This window comes from Malaclemys terrapin, chromosome 1, assembly GCF_027887155.1.
Source record: "Malaclemys terrapin pileata isolate rMalTer1 chromosome 1, rMalTer1.hap1, whole genome shotgun sequence".
Taxonomy (NCBI): domain Eukaryota; kingdom Metazoa; phylum Chordata; order Testudines; family Emydidae; genus Malaclemys; species Malaclemys terrapin.
This window is the reverse complement of record NC_071505.1, coordinates 206,121,028-206,139,353: the sequence shown is the minus strand read 5'-3', so window position 1 is coordinate 206,139,353 and position 18,326 is coordinate 206,121,028. Positions and strand designations below refer to the sequence as shown.

General features: G+C 39.6%; 1 protein-coding gene and 1 non-coding gene across 10 annotated transcripts in view; one reads left to right on the top strand and one right to left on the bottom strand.

Moving 5' to 3' along the window:
* DMD (dystrophin) overlaps positions 1-18,326 on the bottom strand; it is a 2,004,766-nt gene that overhangs the window by 682,524 nt on the left and 1,303,916 nt on the right. For all 9 annotated transcript variants that reach the window (XM_054005916.1, XM_054005912.1, XM_054005914.1 and 6 more), the window contains one exon: positions 10,968-11,143. In XM_054005916.1, coding sequence (XP_053861891.1) covers positions 10,968-11,143 — 176 coding nt within the window. The remainder of the gene's footprint in view (positions 1-10,967; positions 11,144-18,326) is intronic.
* TRNAR-UCU (transfer RNA arginine (anticodon UCU)) lies at positions 1,767-1,839 on the top strand. Its single transcript has one exon. It is a non-coding gene; the product is annotated as a tRNA-Arg (tRNA).

The window sequence follows — 18,326 nt, the reverse complement described above, 5'->3', positions numbered from 1 at the left end:
AGATGGTTGTAACTTTTAACCTTGTCTCACTTTTTTACTTTTGCAATTTATTAGGAAGAGCAAATTATTTGATCATCAAGGTAATCAAATATCAACAGTTTTAAATTAATTCATGACCCTAGGCTTTAGGCCAATGGCAACTAGTCTTCTCACAGGGGTGACATACTCTGTCTCTGGAGGAAGAGAGGGAAGAAGAGGAGGACGGCTGCCAGATGTAGCCACTTGTCAAGTAAATAATAGGCTAGACTTACTATCTGGAGCATGAAAGCATGATAGCAAATGACTGCATGGCAAAAAACAAAAAAATAACAAAAAAAGGGTGGGTGGGAGCAATAAAAGTAAAGTTGTAAATGAGATGCAATATTCTATGCTATTGTATTTGATCTAGGATTTTAGACTCTACAGAAAGAGTGTTTCTGTGTGTGTGTGGGGAGGGGTTCCCTTTTTCATTTTTTTAAAAACAGAAATTCAATGCCAGTCAGTGGCATATGCCTTAAGGACAGAAATATGCTCCTAGACAACTGGAATTTTTGAGACTCCAGAGGCCAAAATTAAACCTTGGAGCAATAAAATGCAAGTGAACTTAGAGTTGGCACTGCAGAACACTATCAAAAGAAGTGTTATTTCTGATGAGGGCCAAACACATTGTAGCACTTGTGGGTGCTTTTGCATGTTCTCCAAACCTTACACAGATCTTTCAGTGCAGTTCAGTACTGACCTGCCATACCCCTGCTCTTCCAAAAGTCGCCACTCTACTATTCAGAAGTTAGTTTTGCAATATTGGAACCAATGGGGATTGTTTTTTTGTGTGGCAACTGGCAAATGTTGAATAACATTTAAACTTGAATAGCAATCCCATTTTAATTTGTGATATCTGAGAGATGTAAGTCTCTGCATGTGAAATACCTTCTTTGCCACCTAGCTCTCAAATATATTAAACAAAGAGGATCCAAAAAAATTACTCTAATAATGTCACAAATGTCTGATTACAATGTCAAAGGGGGAAAAAACATTCAAAATGAGTGTGAAAATTAACAAAAATATTAATTAAAATGACAATAAATGTAATGTTTGGGAAATTTGCCAGGATGATAAAGCGAGAGATGGAAATCCTGCATTTAGCTACAGAACACAGAGAATAGCAATGCAAAGTTCCTCTCATACCACCTCTCCAGTATGCCTCTGTCCTGACCTAAACTGATCAGTTGTAGGTGTGAGAGAGTAAAATGTTTATTCAACCCTTTAGGGAAAGATGTGGTCTGAGCATAGAACTAGAAGGACAGAAACACTGAAGGCTCTGTCTCCAACTTTATTCATATATCTGGGGAAGTCATTTCCCTTCCCTCTTTGTCTCAGTTTCCTTGTCTGAGGGTAGTACTAACTTACTTCACAGGAATCTTGTGATTTTAAATTTTTGGAAAGTTCTTTAAAGATGGGAAATACTAACTCAGAACGAGATATTAAACACCAGTTCAGTAATCTTTGTGGTTGATGTGGACACTAGGAAACTGAATTTTGACTCATTTCTCACAGTTTAAACAGGCAGCATATAAGAAAATTTTAGCCCACCAGTAACTGGCTGCCTAATGAAAACCTTTGATCCCCATGTGACTCACATTGGCCATCTCATCTAGTCCACAAAATGTATTTCCAATAATAAATAAGCAGCAGCAGCATTCACTAGCAGACTGAGAGCATGAAAACAATTTTGAAATTAAATATATTTTAACTTGAACATTTGGCTTTTCCACTACATACAAATTTGAACCTGGCTAGCTCAGTTCGTAGAGCCTCAGACTTCTAATCTGCCGGTCCAGGGTTCAAGTCCCTGGTCAGGTGATAAACTACTTACCAAGATCTTAAAAATGTGTCTTTCTGGAGTCCTGATGTTACTTTTCAGGGGGACGGATAGCTCAGTGGTTTGAGCATTGGCCTGCTAAACCCAGGGCTGTGAGTTCAATTCTTCAGGGGGCCACTTAAGGATCCGGGACAAAATCAGTACTTAGTCCTGCTAGTGAAAGCAGAGGACTGGACTTGATGACCTTTCAGGGTCCCTTCCAGCTCTATGAGATAGGTATATCTCCATATATTAATTCTAGAGCATGCTGTGTCGTTGTAGCACTGTTGGTTCTAGGATATTATTTTGTCTCTCTCTCCAACAGAAATTGGTCTAATAAAAGGCCACCAACCTTTTCTGTCTAATTCTAGAGCAATAATTTCTGTGCTTTTCATCCCTGATACTGAATTCTAATATGGAACTAGGTCTATTTGGTTTGATATATACTCTGAGTTATATATACAAAATCTACACATACACACACAAATATTTACTGGGCACACGTGCCAACTTTTGTTTGTTGGTTGGTTGTTTTAAACTTATCAACAAATTACTCTGAAATAACTAACTAGAAATTAAACACGCACTAGACTACTGCCAAACTGGTATGAAGAAGAAAAGAACATGGGGAGATAAAAGTAGTATCAAGGGGGAGGGGGAAATACACAAAATGAAGCAAATGGTATGTGGTATGTATAGCAGAGTAAACCAATTAGTTTGTTGCATGGAAGAGGAAGAAAACAGAAAGGACCGGAATTCACAGCAGTGTTCCTGTCAGTGTTCCTGGCACTACAGGAATGGAATTTGGTTGTATCCTGGAATTCCCTTAATGTGGGGGAGTCCCAGTGGATGCAGAGCAGGTGTAGTGAAAGTCATGAGACAAACACCTCTCTTGAACCATGCTGCCATTTTAACCATCCACCATGCTCTGATAAAATATGTATATTCTGCTATGGAAAAATTCAAACCTCTTGAGAGTAAAATTATTGCACTTGAGAGTGTCTTAAAAATATTTAAGAGATGTCATACCTCTTAGCAGAGGCAACAATTGGCATGATTTTCCCCCCAGTTACCTTTTTTGGAGTCTGATATATCCTTTTTATTTAATGTTTAAAACTTTTCCAAAGCATAAAGCTGAAGGAAATGTTTTTACTTTCTGATTCCACATTGTCAATGGCTGCTCTATTTTAAATCTGTATCAAAAGATTCAATTTTACTATCTGTACGAACCATATGTAATTCTTCCAGCATAATCAGTTTTTCAAGAATGCTTTAATGAATATTTACATTATGCATAATACATACACACACAGTTTTCAGAATCCAAATAAAAAATAATTAGGTTCCATGAGCTCTTTTTATTTATGTTACTCAGGGACAGTATGTAGTAATCTATTTAATTAGTTGGGAGTTGCAGGTGCTTAAAACTTCTCAAACTTTGTCTTTTGTCTGCTAAAACATTAATTCTATCATAAAACATTCCTTATGTTAACTGGAACAGCTAATCATATACAGGAAGTTATAACTCTATGGATGTTTGTGACTTCTAAAGAACAGGTTATATTATAGCAATTACTTTCAGGGTGACAGAACCAAGTGCATGTAATTCTATATTAATACTATCTTACACTTATAGACCACCTTAGTTCCCACAGAGTCTTTAAAGGGCTTTACAGATAACAGATTGCTTATTTCATACACCACTGAAACGTAGCCACTTTGCATGATGAAAGACAACAACCAAACTATACTAGAGATGCACAGAATTTCATACCCAGAAACTGCAAAGGGAATATTAGGTAGGTAGAATGCAATTACCTGAGTTGGAAGTAACGGTTCTACTCTTGGGTTTTGTTTTGTTTTTTAAGTTTCTTGGGATTTTTAATGATCCCTAGTGACGAAGACCTGGATTTTAAATGTCACCTGTAACAATACTTCCAGCTGTATAGCATCATGTAGGACCATTCAGAGACACTAGTTTGGAGCCAATTCAAACGGAAAAGTGTTGTTTACTGAGTCACCAACCAGGTTTTTACAGCACCCAAGTGTTTTTGGCATCCATCTCCCTGCCAAGGAAGGATTGTTCACTATAATAAATTTTCAAATGCTTTATCCAATCTAGTCTGTAGTGATGGCACTACCACCATTTCCACTGGGAGACTTCCGTAGCCTAATCCATTTCTGTTAGGAACATTTTCCCTGCTATTCAGCATAAATTTGTTCTAACTTTTCCCTATTTTGGCTAAAAATCTCTCTACTTTCTTGGTTTTACTACCTCTTCATACATTTGTACACTTCATCACATTTCTTCCCAACTGCCCTGTGTGGTCAATCATAACTTAACCAAGATGTATACATTTTTCCTCATAAAAGAAAATTCCTCGAGACCTCATCATTTTTATTGCTCTCCTCTTAACTTCCCTCAATTTGGCAATATGTTTCTAGTAAACTTGTGCCCAGAAATGAATGCATACCCCAAGCATGTATAAGAAGGGAGTATTACCCTGTAATTGCAAAATGATCACACTGCAGATGTAGCACAAAATTTTTCTGACCCTTTCTGTAGCCATAATAATATTGAAAAGCCTTGCTTCTTGTCATAAACTCTCACCCTTTGGTCTTCTACAACTTTACCCATTTCTGGGTTTATCTCAGATATATTACCTTACATTGTTCAAATTAAATCTCATTTTGTTTCTTTCTCTTCATGTTTTTAAATGACATATGGCCCTTGGTATTATTCACTGATTGCATGTGGATTTGAAACATTTACTCACTTTAAAATCATAGGTAAATATAATTCATGTGCTCCCTTTTCAGTCTTATGAATAAAGAAATTAAAACTGGATCAAATCCAATCTCTAGTGGTACCATTCTATGTACCTTTCATACACTGCTGGCTGTCATTGTCCTGACATCATTGTCTTTTTGCTAGTTTTTTTGTACACATTAATATTCTTTTCCAATGAAATGTGTATTTACTTTTTAACTTACTATTTTGAGAAACACTATCAAATGCTTTGTTAAAAATAAAAATATATTACATCTCCTACTTTCTGCATCATCCACTAATTTGGTACCAGTATTATGGTGAGATGTAAATTCACTGTGAATCGCATCAAGTGCTTAAAGGTTCTACCTGCACACAGCAGACAGTGTTCATGAACATTTTTGCGGAAATCTGTAGCCAGAGGAGAATAGCAGCTCTGGACTTGTGCTGGTGACTCATCAGTATCTTTGCATTCCCAACACTATTCTGGAGTTGGCTCTTTATTTTCTAAACCAACTGTTTATTATATATCTAGCATTTCTGCTTCAGGGATTTCTGGCAGCAGAGAAAGAGGGCATTAGATTCCTTGATACCTGTTATTTTTCTTAGACATTTGGTGAAATTGTATTGAGAATTTGATGAACAATCAAAACAGTAATATGAAAGTTTAGGGGAAATATTTACTGAGAGATCAAGGAATTCCCCCCCCTCTCTTTTTCTAAACAATATGCAAATATAATCTCTCTCTCATTTGAGTAAGAACCTTTAAACAAAATAATTAAACTACAAAATATCACACAGACCCTGGAGAAGCCAATCATGACCAGTAAACAATGGCAAGTTTAGCTACAGTAGTATATGCATATGCATTTCAAATTTAAATCAGTGTGATTTCTTTTCTAATTAATTACTCTAAGAAATCTGTGCATACTTATCTCTGCGTATTTGCCCAACATTCATAAACAAAGAAAATAAAATTAAATATGTATACATCATTTTGTTCTGGGAGGTAAAAGAAATATTAAAAATAAAAATCAGTAATTTAGCTGTACTGCAACCTCTTCATCTATGAGCCGACTTTTGATTTTTAAAGAGAAGTTAATAACAGGTTTCAATATATTGAGAGCTCAGGTGAAAGACTAATCAGAGGTAGTCTTGTATTGTAGCTAAAGCAATACTATAATGAAAGTTGAGTATAAAAATATGAAAAATAGAACAGTTAATTTACAATAATCATATATCATTTTAGAGTTAGAGCATAAAAGATTTTATTTGTATACCTCAGGAAAACCAAGCACTTTATATATTCAAAAGCACCCTCCTAAATAGAGCTGGTTGCTGTGCTATTCTCTGCATAGTTATTTCAAACTAACTTGAGCTCAAAATAGATACCAGGTAGGTTCAAACTTGTTACAAGTGCAAATCATTTGGAATTAAAATAATATGAAATGTTCTTCAGATCAATAGAACAATTTTTTTGTTGTCGGTGGTAGGTTCTTTTTTAATGTCAAAATCTAGCAATTAAAAATATAAACTGATTACTTTTGAAACAGCAAGACATTCCATTTTCCATCAAATATGCTTGATGATGCTGGGTCATCAATCCTCCTTTTCCAAATCATCCAACTATAAGACTGATTCTGAAATTAAATATAACACATGTACTCTCTGATTCACTGTATAAGTATAGATGTGCCACAAACATTAAAAAGGCACACACTCTCTCCGAAACAAAAAGTTTTGCAGTTCTTTAACCAATAAGAATGTAACTGAATCTGCAATCTGCTAGGCACAGTATATCGCTTTTTTCTATCCAACCATAGAGAGGTTAATATCTGCTTAGCAAAAATCTGTTTTCATCACCCTTTTGACTGTTAAGAAGCTTTCATTTGAAGACAAAAATTTGAATATTAAATAAACTTTCAATTACGTTCATACTTCTTAGAGAGAGAGACATTCCAAAAAACAAAAAAAACATATTGAGTTGGGGTGCAATTTTTTGTTGTTGAGGTTTTAGGTCTTTCTGTTTTTTAAAAATGAAATTTTTACAACACTGAATAATAAACATTGCAATGTTTTAATAAACACAGACGTTCTTAGGCCATGTCTACACTACAGAGGCACAGCTACTGTGCTGCAGCTATCCTGCTGTGGTGCTCTAATTTAGACGCCTCCTATAGTGACAGAAAGGGTTTTTCCAACATTGTAGGTTGTCACAGTTCAGGGCAACTGCAACCATATTCCCTCCTCATGGCCCGGCAAGGGTACCAACTCATAAGCTTCCGGCTCCACCGTTGCCTCCCATCTTAGGCGGATACCTTCATCTCTCTCCCTCCTGACCGGGGTATTTCCAGCCAGCAAGTTTCCTGCCTACACTGTGAATTCCACGGAAAAGTCCAACTTTATAAGCAGGCTAGTGTCTCCGCTTTGCTTTCTCTTTGAAAGCTAAGAACAGGGTAATTATTCACTGTTTTTAAGTTACCACCCAACTCTTTCTACGAAAGCACATTTATTCTTAAGGTAGAAACATTACAGAGACAACATATTAAAGACAATAATAAAAAACATATATGCATGCTAATAAGCTTACCACAGATCACTCCCTTCCCTCTTCTCCACAAAGATGCTGGTTGGTATCAGTTCTTCCAACCCTTCCCTAAGGATTGGGTCCTTCCCCTTGGACAGAAGGTCCTATCCATTTGCTGGATTAGAACGAAGGCTCTGAGTCAGTTTAAACTCAGGCTATTTATACCAAAGTCCTTTCTTTGTCTCTTGGTTCTTTACAGAATCCAGCTGGACCCAGTATATGCAGCCCCCCATCAGCAGGTGACACCTCTCTGGAGGTGTTACAACCTGAGTGAATTTTATTAATCATCCCCACTTAGTTCCTGCTGTTGTTACCCTCCCACATAGAATTACATACAAGCCCTGGCCCACAATGATACACAACATGAATACAGTAAGATCTCCCAAAGATATTAAAGGAAATTGCCATATCTGTCACTTCTCCCCAGGCAGCGGTAGCTAGGCTGATGGAAGAATTCTTCCATAGACCTAGTTGTGTCTATACTGGGGGTGTAGTCGGCTTAACTATAATGCTCAGGAATGTGAATTTTTCACACCCCTGAGCACTATAGCTATGTTGACCTAACTTTTAGGTGTAGATCAGGCCATAAGAACACAAGAACATAAGAACGGCCGTACTGGGTCAGACCAAAGGTTCATCTAGCCCAGTATCCTGTCTACCGACAGTGGCCAATGCCAGGTGTCACAGAGGGAGTGAACCTAACAGGCAATGATCAAGTGATCTCTCTCCTGCCATCCATCTCCACCCTCTGACAAACAGAGGCTAGGGACACCATTCCTTACCCATCTGGCTAATAGCCATTAATGGGCTTAACCACCACGAATTTATCCAGTTCTCTTTTAAACACTGTGTAGTTTATACTGTGTCTAAATAATTAAACAAGTTTTTTTGTTTTTTTAATAAAGTTTTTTTTATATAGTTTGAGAACTGAAGTGAAATTGCAAAACACACACATTATTATGTCATCATGACAAATATGTGGGTGCTCTTCCATATTTGTTAACATCGTGCATTGGCCTGCCATTGCAATGGTGTTTTCCGTATGCATATTTTGGTTTAAGAGCTTCTCAAGGGAGGACTGTCTGGGATGGATCAGGCAGGAAGGAGGAGGTGGCTCAAGATGGTCTGCTAACAGCTTCCACTTTAGGATGGTTAAGGGACAATGCCTGAACAATTAGCTCTAATGACTCTCTTGTTCCTTAAGCCAGCATACAGAACAAGTTTGACCAGGAAAGACCAAAATCCAACAGCACATGGGGAAAACTCCTGGAGAATAAAGAACACTTACAGAGTTTGAAAAGACTGTCTTGAGGGTGCAGACTGAGACACACCCAAAGGGTATGTCTACACTGTAGCTGGGAGGTGTAATGCCCAGCTCGGGTAGACGCACATACACACTAGCTATGCTCAAGCCACCCTGCTAAAAATAGCAGCTTGGCTAGCTGCTCAAATACAGCCTATCTGAGATTCTAAATACAGACTCACATTGGTAGTCTAAGCCACCACATGTGCTGCTGCAGCCAGATTGCTATTTTGAGTGCACTAGCTTGAGCGAAGCTACAGCATGTAAATCTACCCAAGTTGGGAATTACACCTCGCATCTGCAGTGTAGTCATAACCAAAACACAGGGACCGACAGGGATGCCTGAAGGAGCCTAGGATATAGTACTTTAGGTAAGATAGACATGTGATTCTGTTGTTGTTGTTTTGTTTGTTTGTTTTTTCATCTAATGCTTTGTTCTTACTGCTGAACAGAGATATTTTGCTTTAAGAAGGCTGTTGGTCAATTTATCACTGGTCACGTGTCCCTGAAGGGAGGAAATGCAGGTGCCCAAAACCCAGTCAGACTCACAGGATGGTAAGTGGTAGGTATACACAGGGTAGATTGACCCAGGTCCCAGTTTTAGAGTAGGATCCTACCCAGCGACAGGTAAGGGCAGGGAGCCCAAGACCTGAGCTGGATGCACTCAGAGAGACCAAAAAGGAGACAAAAGTCCAGCTATCCCTGCAACTGTGACAGTCATTAATAACATTACAAGAATGGACAAGAATTCCTACCAGTTTGATACAGTACTGTCTTTTCTCACTATATGTCAATGCCTTTTTTTTCCTGTTTAGTTCACTAGGATTTTTTGTACTTAAAATTACCCAACTGGATAGCTAGGAAAAAAAAATCAAAGCTGGAACAAGTGTACTATTGCTTTTTCTGGTTAATGCAATGTAGCTCATTTAGGGAATAGGACTGTGTTATTTTCAGGTAGCAGACTGTTGATCCTATTAGTCTTTACTGAAGAGAATGTGTAAGGAAATTCAATAATTCAGTGCACCACAGAGAGAGCCTAAAGCCAAAGTGGCATTCAGATACACATTTGTAGCTATGAAATAAAAAAGATGGAGATGCTGTACTGCCACTGACCAGAACTGGGACAGAATTCACATTCTTGGTCAAAGCTAAACCCCCAAACCTCCTTTTACGTGCTGCAGCAGCAGCATAAAGATCTATTAACATGACATTATTGTTTCCTTAGTGTTAGCACTTATATAAGAGGCAAGGGCTTGGAAATACAGCTGGGTTTCAGTGGTGCAAAAGAATAGTTTTTAGTGTGATAAATAAAGGCCAAGCTCTCCCTGGTGTAACAAGAAACATTAGCATCAACACCTGGAAACACAACGGAAAGAACCATTTAAAGCCATCCAACTGCAGCAGCTTACTCTTGGTGTTCTCATCTTTTAATGAATTCCAAGGGAGAGTTTAATGATAATTAAAGTCAACAATAACCTTTCAGGATTCCCAACTCACTCCCTTTTGGATGTGAACATCTTTACGGGTCCTCCCTCTCTACAATTCTAAACTGAAAAAGGATAGTCCTTAGGGTAACAACAAGACATTTAAGAGGTGAACAAACTGTTGCAGCCTATTGGTCTTCCTCCTAAATACCGCACTCACCATTGTACCTTATTCATGAGATGCTCATTTCTGAAAAATAATGCATGAATGCAGATTGGCAACAAAACTACTGTATTTGAAATAAGCACGGTAGGTTAATTTTGGTCCTACATTGAAGTTTAGAAAAAACAAGCTTTTATAAAACCCAATATCAATAGAAATGTTTGTGATTTTTTTTTTAATTCAAAGGAAATCCTTTCTTGTAAAAGGAAAAACAGTCCCCCTGTAATATTTGTAACTCAAATACTCCAGCATCATGTTAGTGCAGGAGAATGAAAAACTGACTGTACACTGCCTATAAATAACAGTTAAACTGACTAATCTATTCTCTTTATCGAAGCTGAGTGAAATGCCAAAAGTCAACAGATATCATACACAGTGAAAAGTAAATAATATTGTTAAAATGATTCCCTAAAATGTCATTAGTCTCACAGTTACAGAAACCTTTTTTAATATATAATTTTAATGACACACTATCAGGTAAAAAGTTACTTTAAAATGCTTGTTAAAATGTGAGCTCAGGTGTTAATTACCTATGAAAACATCATTCTGTTGTTCGGCTTTTCTAAAAATAACATTATATTTATGGTGTTTTTTAAACATTAGCTGTGGGAAGTCTGAGGACATTTGTTTATGTGGGGTAGGAGTGGGGAAGGAGACTGGATAGAAACAAATTGGACAAGTAAACAAGGATGTTGTGTTTAATTACGGATAGTTAAATATGAATATTTAAGGAACAGTCCAATGGGTTCCTTGCAATGTTATTGTTAACAGAAAATCTGAAATAACCAGAAATGATTTCAGAATATCCATGTTCTTAACCTACCTCTTTCTTCTCTCTGCCAGCTGCCTGCAGACTTCCTCCCACCGAAAATTCAGGCTACCCAGCTTTTCCCTTAGTACATTAGCATCTGCTGTTAATGACTGCTCAATAATTTCTTCACCAGTTATATTTAATGTTCTGATAACAGTTTGCTGTCGTCCGATGCCATCATGGAGCTCCTGTAAAATATATATATTTTTAAAATGTCAAAAATGAAGAGTCATATCCTTTTATTCAAACATGGATCAGAAATGCTTTACCAACTACAGGTCTGGTAGAAAGAGCTCTGTGGGAAAGTTTTCTCTACTCTGAATCCCAAATGCATACATCGAAAAGGCAATAAGACAGAAAGGAAGCTTTTATGTTTTTGTAACAAGCACCTTTTCAGCTCAGCTTCTGCCTCTTTTTTTTTTGAATGTTCTAGCCTACTAGAGAATGTTATAATGTTCTACGGATCAATTAGTGGGAAATCCTCTTGAGCAAATTCGATTGTGTCCCCACAAAGATGTACCATATCTAATAGTGTACAAAACACTGTAAAATGTGAAAGCAAACAAAGTATTTTGGTTTCCTATTAACTGTCAATAAAAGTAGTGAAAAGGTACATTGACAGAAACAAGGAGACTGCTTATTTATACATCTGAAGTACTTTTCCAAATCCCTCTCTGGAATATATCCACTCCTAGTCATGAGAGGCTTGATAATCAACTACCCGACATTTCTTAGAAAAAATACACTCCTGATGAAATCCTTATTTATCTCACTTCTGTCTACATACTGTGAACTGCAGAACTACTGAAAATACAACCAAACGCTGCTGATGGGCAGTTTTCTACTCTTCACTAAAGGCACTCAGATTAATTTCTTATACCTCTTTCATTACTAGAATCCTAGTATTCTATTTGTTATCTTAATTCATCAGCAGCAGTAACAATCTTGAACTTCCACACTACACAGCCATTAAACCAGATTTGAAAAGGGACAATTAGAGCAATGTATATTGTTAGGGAATGTAATTTTTTTATCAGTAAAAAGATCAAATTAATTTTGTATCTTTATTTATCAATAGAATAAGACTGACATTTCCTTCTATAACTCTCAGAATTTATAAGCATGTAACTGTGAAATGGAGATGTTAAACTTTTTACCGCTAAAATAAACACAATCTGGAAGAAGGAACTTGTTTTGCACTCTACCTTTGTTTTTCTGTTTTTTTTATAGGGCGCCCAACCGCTACAAAATAGTAGAGTCCAGGTACAAAACAGTGTACAGTAGAACCCTGATTTTATGATATTGGTTATATGAACCATTGTTCCTGGCAGGAGGGGAAACAAAAGAAAAGGAAAAAGAAAAAACCAACCCACATAACGACAGTGATGTTGATGAAGAACAAGTCAACATCTCTTCACATTCCAGTGCCTTCAACACACTGGAAATTGCTTTGCTGTGGTTTGAAGGACAAGAGGAAAGTGATGCAATGCACCATACTGCAACCTAAGCACAATACCTAAAATAATGTTGAGGTGTTCAATTTAATGAACTTTTTATTGTATGAACTCCTTAATCCCCAATTAGTTTGCAAAAAGGGGTTCTACTGTATTTCAATTTAAAATGCTGAATATTCATATTCTCTTGTAGCAGAAAACTGATACGTTAGCAAATCCTCTTTTAGACCAAAGTTATATGTTTCCCCCTCCTGAACTGCTCTCTCTGGTCTTCGTTGCAGCACTCCTGCTTCCAACATTAAGAAAAGTCTCTCTTGAGGGCATGGGGAAAGGGGGTTGTCTCCTCACTGTAGCAGATATTAGGAGCCTTGCTGCCATACCCCAAGTTCTTTAGAAGATGTCTTCCCCTAATTCTGCTACCAATTCCAGTTTATCAGGGAACCAGACCTCCTGTTAGCACCTACCAAGTTGGGACAATGTGAATTTTACAACCTAACCTATTCACCAGGTCCCCCTGGGCTGCTGAAAGAAAGGTGAAAAAACCCCATCCTGTCCCAACCAATCAGGCAATGTGGAAAAGATTCCTTCCCAGTCCCTAAAGGGCAACTAGCATGATGCCTACAGCAAGGCCCTAAAACCCAACTCCATTCTAATCCCAAAGAAGGGAAGGGGGGACTTTTTTTCCCAGCAAAGAATTGTGCCCCAGGCTGGGGGGAGGGCTTATAAGCCCTCCCTACTTGAGCGTATGGGAGCCAATGAGCATAAGCATATACTGATCCTTTCTGTCCAACTGATCAGCTACAGAGCCGTCCTCCTCAAGTCCACTAGGAGGATAAGCACCCATGAGGAGGGTATGTGTGCGCAATCTTTAGAGGGGCTAAGAGTTTTCTTTCTCCTGGGACTAAATCAAGCCTGAGTGGGTGTCTCCTAGAGGTGGAGCCTATAGAACAGGAATGAGGCAAAGCGGTGTGACAGCCTGAGGCCTGGTCTACTCTAGAAAATTAGGTCAGTTTAACTATGACGGTAGGAGGTGTGAAAAATTCACATCCCTGAGCAGCTCTGCTAAGCTGACCTAAGTCCCTGTGCACTATGTTGATGCCTGTCAGGGAGGTGGATTAACTACAGCAATGGGCACAGGTAGTGCCCACACTGAATGCTACAGTGGCGCATCTGTGTTGCTGTAGCATCTTAAGTGCAGACAGGTGCACAGGAAGCTTTCATGGCCACTATCCATGTGGTAACAGTTCTGTGGGAAAACAAAGGACTTTACTCTCCAAAAATGTTATTTGGACATGGTGACAGTTCTCGGGGTACCCAGGTCTGCGAGTCACCTTCTTACTCCCTGGCTCCAGCGAGAGGAAGTCTTTCTTGTGGTAGCTGGGTGTCAGCTCCCTGCCAGCCACTCAAGCATTTCATGTAATAATCTTAAATAGGTGAAGGCTTTCTTAACATAAACCCTCTGAAATCTTATTTTCATTGCTGATTTATGGGTCTTCTGCCAAAGAAATAAATAAGAACATATGTATCACACATTTTTCTATTGTAAAGACTTTTCCTAAACATAAATTATAATGTAGTTACTGAAAGATGAAAATGGCATGGCAGAGAGAAAAAAAATCATCAGAATATGAAGCAAAAATAAATGCACAGTTTTGAAGACTATAAAGATAGATGCAATTATTTTATATCATCATTCATTTCTGAGAACTTGGCCTGAGGATGGTCATTATCATAAAATACTGTATCTCAAAGGGTAGAGTTTGATGAGGTGTCAACCAAGGGTCCCTTTGAAGATTTAAGTTGCATGGTAAACAGTGCTGCCATCCTGTTTTTGCAAGCAATGTCTTCAATTTTATTTATGGCAAAGTGGGGCTGTACTGATTCTTGCAAATGCCTTGTCTTCTCTCCCATTCACTTCTACCTTCAAAAGACTGTGCTGATTTTAAAATATCCTCACTGCAGTTTCTTCTTTGCTGATGCTAGTTCATTAGTCTGCTTTGCTGAATTGACACTTCAGAAAGCAGCGCCTCCTGTCCAAAAAGTGCTGCCTATGGAAGAGCCTATGGAAGAGTCCATAAAGCAGAACCACTGGTGGACCAGTAGCAACTACAGTAAGAATGTTTTAAAAGAAGCAAAGGCTTTAATATACCTAAGGATGGAAGAAGGGGGAAAAAGAATGGGAGAGGAATAGGGAAAGGCATAACTAGAGAAACAAAAGAAGGAGAAAGAAGATGATAGGAAAGCAGGGGAATGGGGAGGATAAAAAAAATGGGGAACCAAACTGATAGAAGTAAAAAAGACTAAAAGGGGGGGATGAAGGGAAAAGAAAAAGAGGAAAAAGAAGAAAGCTGAAGAGCAAAAATCCTTGGAAGAGACTGAGAAATAACAGCAGGGGCTATAACTGCTCCTGTACCTTTTGCATTCTCTCCTAAGCATGATTTTTTTTTTCCAGCAATCTCTCACCCTGCAGCCCAAGAAGGAAATGGGTACTCACTGTGTTTTGCCCAATAAAAATGTTGACAGATAGGGCCAACACTCCAACCCCTAAGTCCACTGCACTGCCTACTCCCACATTTCATTTTACACTCTGGACAATCAACCTGTACCTTCCTGAAGTTACCACCACCTTCCTACTACAAACACTAATCTCCCAAACCATCTCAGTTTAAATACAAATTACAAAACGTTTGTACTAAAAATATATAAGATCCAAATGCTAGAAAGAAGGGTCAGGGCATCAATATAATATTACTGTATTTTAAGATAAAATTATTAAAAAGCAATTCCTTTCTTACCCACATACTTGCATTTGAATTCTGGAACAGAATTTTGTTTTCTGCTGAACCCTCAAGTGTTAATAGTGAAGTTCAGGCACTATGGCACTGGACAGGGTGGTCAACTTTCTAATCACACAAAACCGAACACCCCTTCTCCACCCCCTCCCCCAGGCCACGCCCCTTCCCTGCCCCTTATTTGAGGCCCCACCCCTGCTTGATCCATCCCCCCTCCCTCCGTCGCTTGTTCTCCCCCACCTTCACTCTCTTTCATTGGGCTGGGGCAGGGGATTGGGGTGTGGGATGGGGGTGAGGTCTGCTGGTGTGGGCTCTGGGATGGGATTGGGGATGAGGGGCTTGGGGTGCAGGAGAGAGCTCCGGGCTGGGGCAGGGAGTTGGGGTGCAGAGGGTATGGGCTCTGGGCTGGGAGTACGAGCTCTGGGGTGGGGCCAGAAATGAGGGATTCAGGGTGTGGAAGAGAGCTCCAGGCTGGATCAAGGGGTTGAGGTGCGGGGAGGGGGTGAGGGCTCTGAGGTGGGGCCGGGGATGAGGGGTTTGGGGTGAAGGATGGGGCTCCAGCTGGAGCAGGGAGTTGGGGTGCAGGGGGAGTGAGGGCTCTGGCTAGGGGCAAGGGGTGCTGGAAGGGTCTCAGGGCTGGGGCAGGGTGTTGGGGTGCAGGAGGGGGATGCAGGGTCCTGGTGGCGCTTACCGTGGCTCCCAGGTCCCTGCAGCCCCGAGCTGAGAGAAGCTTCACGCACTGCCCTCGCACCCACAGGCACCACCACCACAGGTCCCATCAGTCCTGGTTCCCGGCTAATGGAAGCTGCGGAGCCAGGGCCGGATCCAGCATTTCTGCCACCCCAAGCAAAAAAAAAAAAAAAAAAGCCACAATCGGCGGCGGCAGTTCAGTGGCAGGTCCTTCGCTCCTAGAGGGAGTGAGGGACCTGCCGCCCCCGAATTGCCACAGGTGCCGCCCCTCTCCCTTGGCCGCCCCACGCACCTGCTTGTGCCTGGAGCTGGCCCTGTGCGGAGCCGACACTAGGGGCAGAGGCAGCCTGCACAGCCTCCCTGGCCACCCACACACCTAGGGGCCGCAAGGATCTGGGGGCTGCTTCCACCAACCGGACTTTTAATGGCCCAGTCGGCAGTGCTGTCCGGAGCCACCAATGTCCCTTTTTGACTGGGCATTCCGGTCAAAACCGGGTGCCTGGCAACCCTAGCAGTGGGCACATTTAAGAACTTGAACAGTGGAGAAACCACATATACCTTCATTTATAATGTTACTTAATTATACCAATATACATTTTTTCAAACTTTGTTATTCACTCTAAGGTGGCTCAGAGGTTGCATTCTTAGACAAAAGAATAAAAATTTCTAGTTCAAGTAATTTTCATCTATTACCAGAAAAAAATAATGCAGGGTTGAGATATCTCCTTATCCCTCCAGTGCTGGAAATTTCCTGTCAGCCAGATGCATGTTTATGAAAATGTTCAGTGTAAGTCAGATTCTACTCTTAGAGACGACCTGTGCCTGCCGGGGGATGGAGGAGTGGGGGACGGGACAGGACAGAGTGAGGGCAGCCAGCTTCAGCAATGTCACTGAGCATGCTCAGTCAGTATGAGGTTGCTTCCTATAAGCCAAGCTGCAAATTGGGCGGTAGAAGTGGGGAATGTGACAGCCTCCTCCCCATGTTCCCCCCATGTGTCACTTTTGCTTACTCTCTTTAAAACACTACCTTACTGCACAAGTTGTCACATTAACTTAACTAGGAGTACTTGCAGAATAAGGTGATATTCAACATGAGTAAGGCAATCAGAATATGGTCCTATGTATACATATAAAGTATTTTAAAACTCATGTTTCAACAGCTCCTTGTTTCATACTTTCCACCAGCCCTGTTTAATTCTAGCAATGAGCAGGAGAGCAGTAAACGGTAGTAAAGTAGACCTGGCAACTGAAGATTGAGTGGGACAGCCACATAGAAAAAGAGTTATGTGAAAATGTATGTAGGCAAGCTATCTGCCTCTGGAAACTACCCTATGGACATGAAAAAAAATGTAGATAGAATTAAGGTCTCCATGTTCAAATAAAGTTATCTTGTTATTTAGATATCTGAAAATAGCACACAGAAGCAGTTTATTTTAATGATATATTTACCTAAGATCAAATTAAAATGAAACTTCTATGCAAGTAAATATTCCTCTCCATCAGTACTAAATACAGTCATTATGATGCTGCTGCTATTAAAGAGAATACCAAATAAATTCATTATGATAAAATACTTAACATATTGCAAGCTCTCTAACTCAGGGAAGTTTCATTGTATAAAACCCTAATTTACTTGTTACATTTCCTCATCTGAAGTAACTGAGCTCACATTACCATGAAGATAGGCAAAAGAAAAAAAGAGAGAAATACTTTTGTCTTTAAAATGAGCAGCTCCCTAAACAAGAGGTAATTATGTTTTCAAACTGCTCCACCTGTAAGCAATTATGACAGCTGTTTTCTTAGCCAACACACCACATATTGAACTAGGGAACCTTGAGAGCTAAATACATGAGCTGCTACAGCTTAAACTACAGAGCCAACATGCTGTAACTGGTAGTTGTAAAATCTCACATCCTCTGTGGGTCAGCAAAGAGGAAACTGTAATATATATTCACCACTGGGTTACACAACAGTCAATGACAGCTTCACAAATTTAGATGTCAGTGTGTGTGCAACGTTCTAGCCCACAAATAGTCTTCATATTTTTTAGAGGTTGGCCACTTGAGATGGGCTAAATGTTTTCGGGGGAGGAAAGTAAGTTATCTCTGAACAGAGAGCTATTTAGATATCTGTGGTAAGAGTGGTCATTTAGCTACAAACTCAAACAGCAAGTCTGTGATTTTTCCCATTACCACTAATCACAGTGTTTGCAGCTTCAGTTAAATCTTGAAACAAATCATGTAAATATCCTAATTTTATCCCATGTATGAGGCATCCTTTATCCTTCACCCTACTTCATACAAAGTCAACTAAATCCTGTTCCTTTGCCCTCATGTTCCCAGCTCTATCCCTTCCTCTTTCAGCCCCCAAAGAACCCCTTATAGCTAACCAGAGAGCACCTAATAATTTACTGTCCTCAAGTTCTAATAACCATT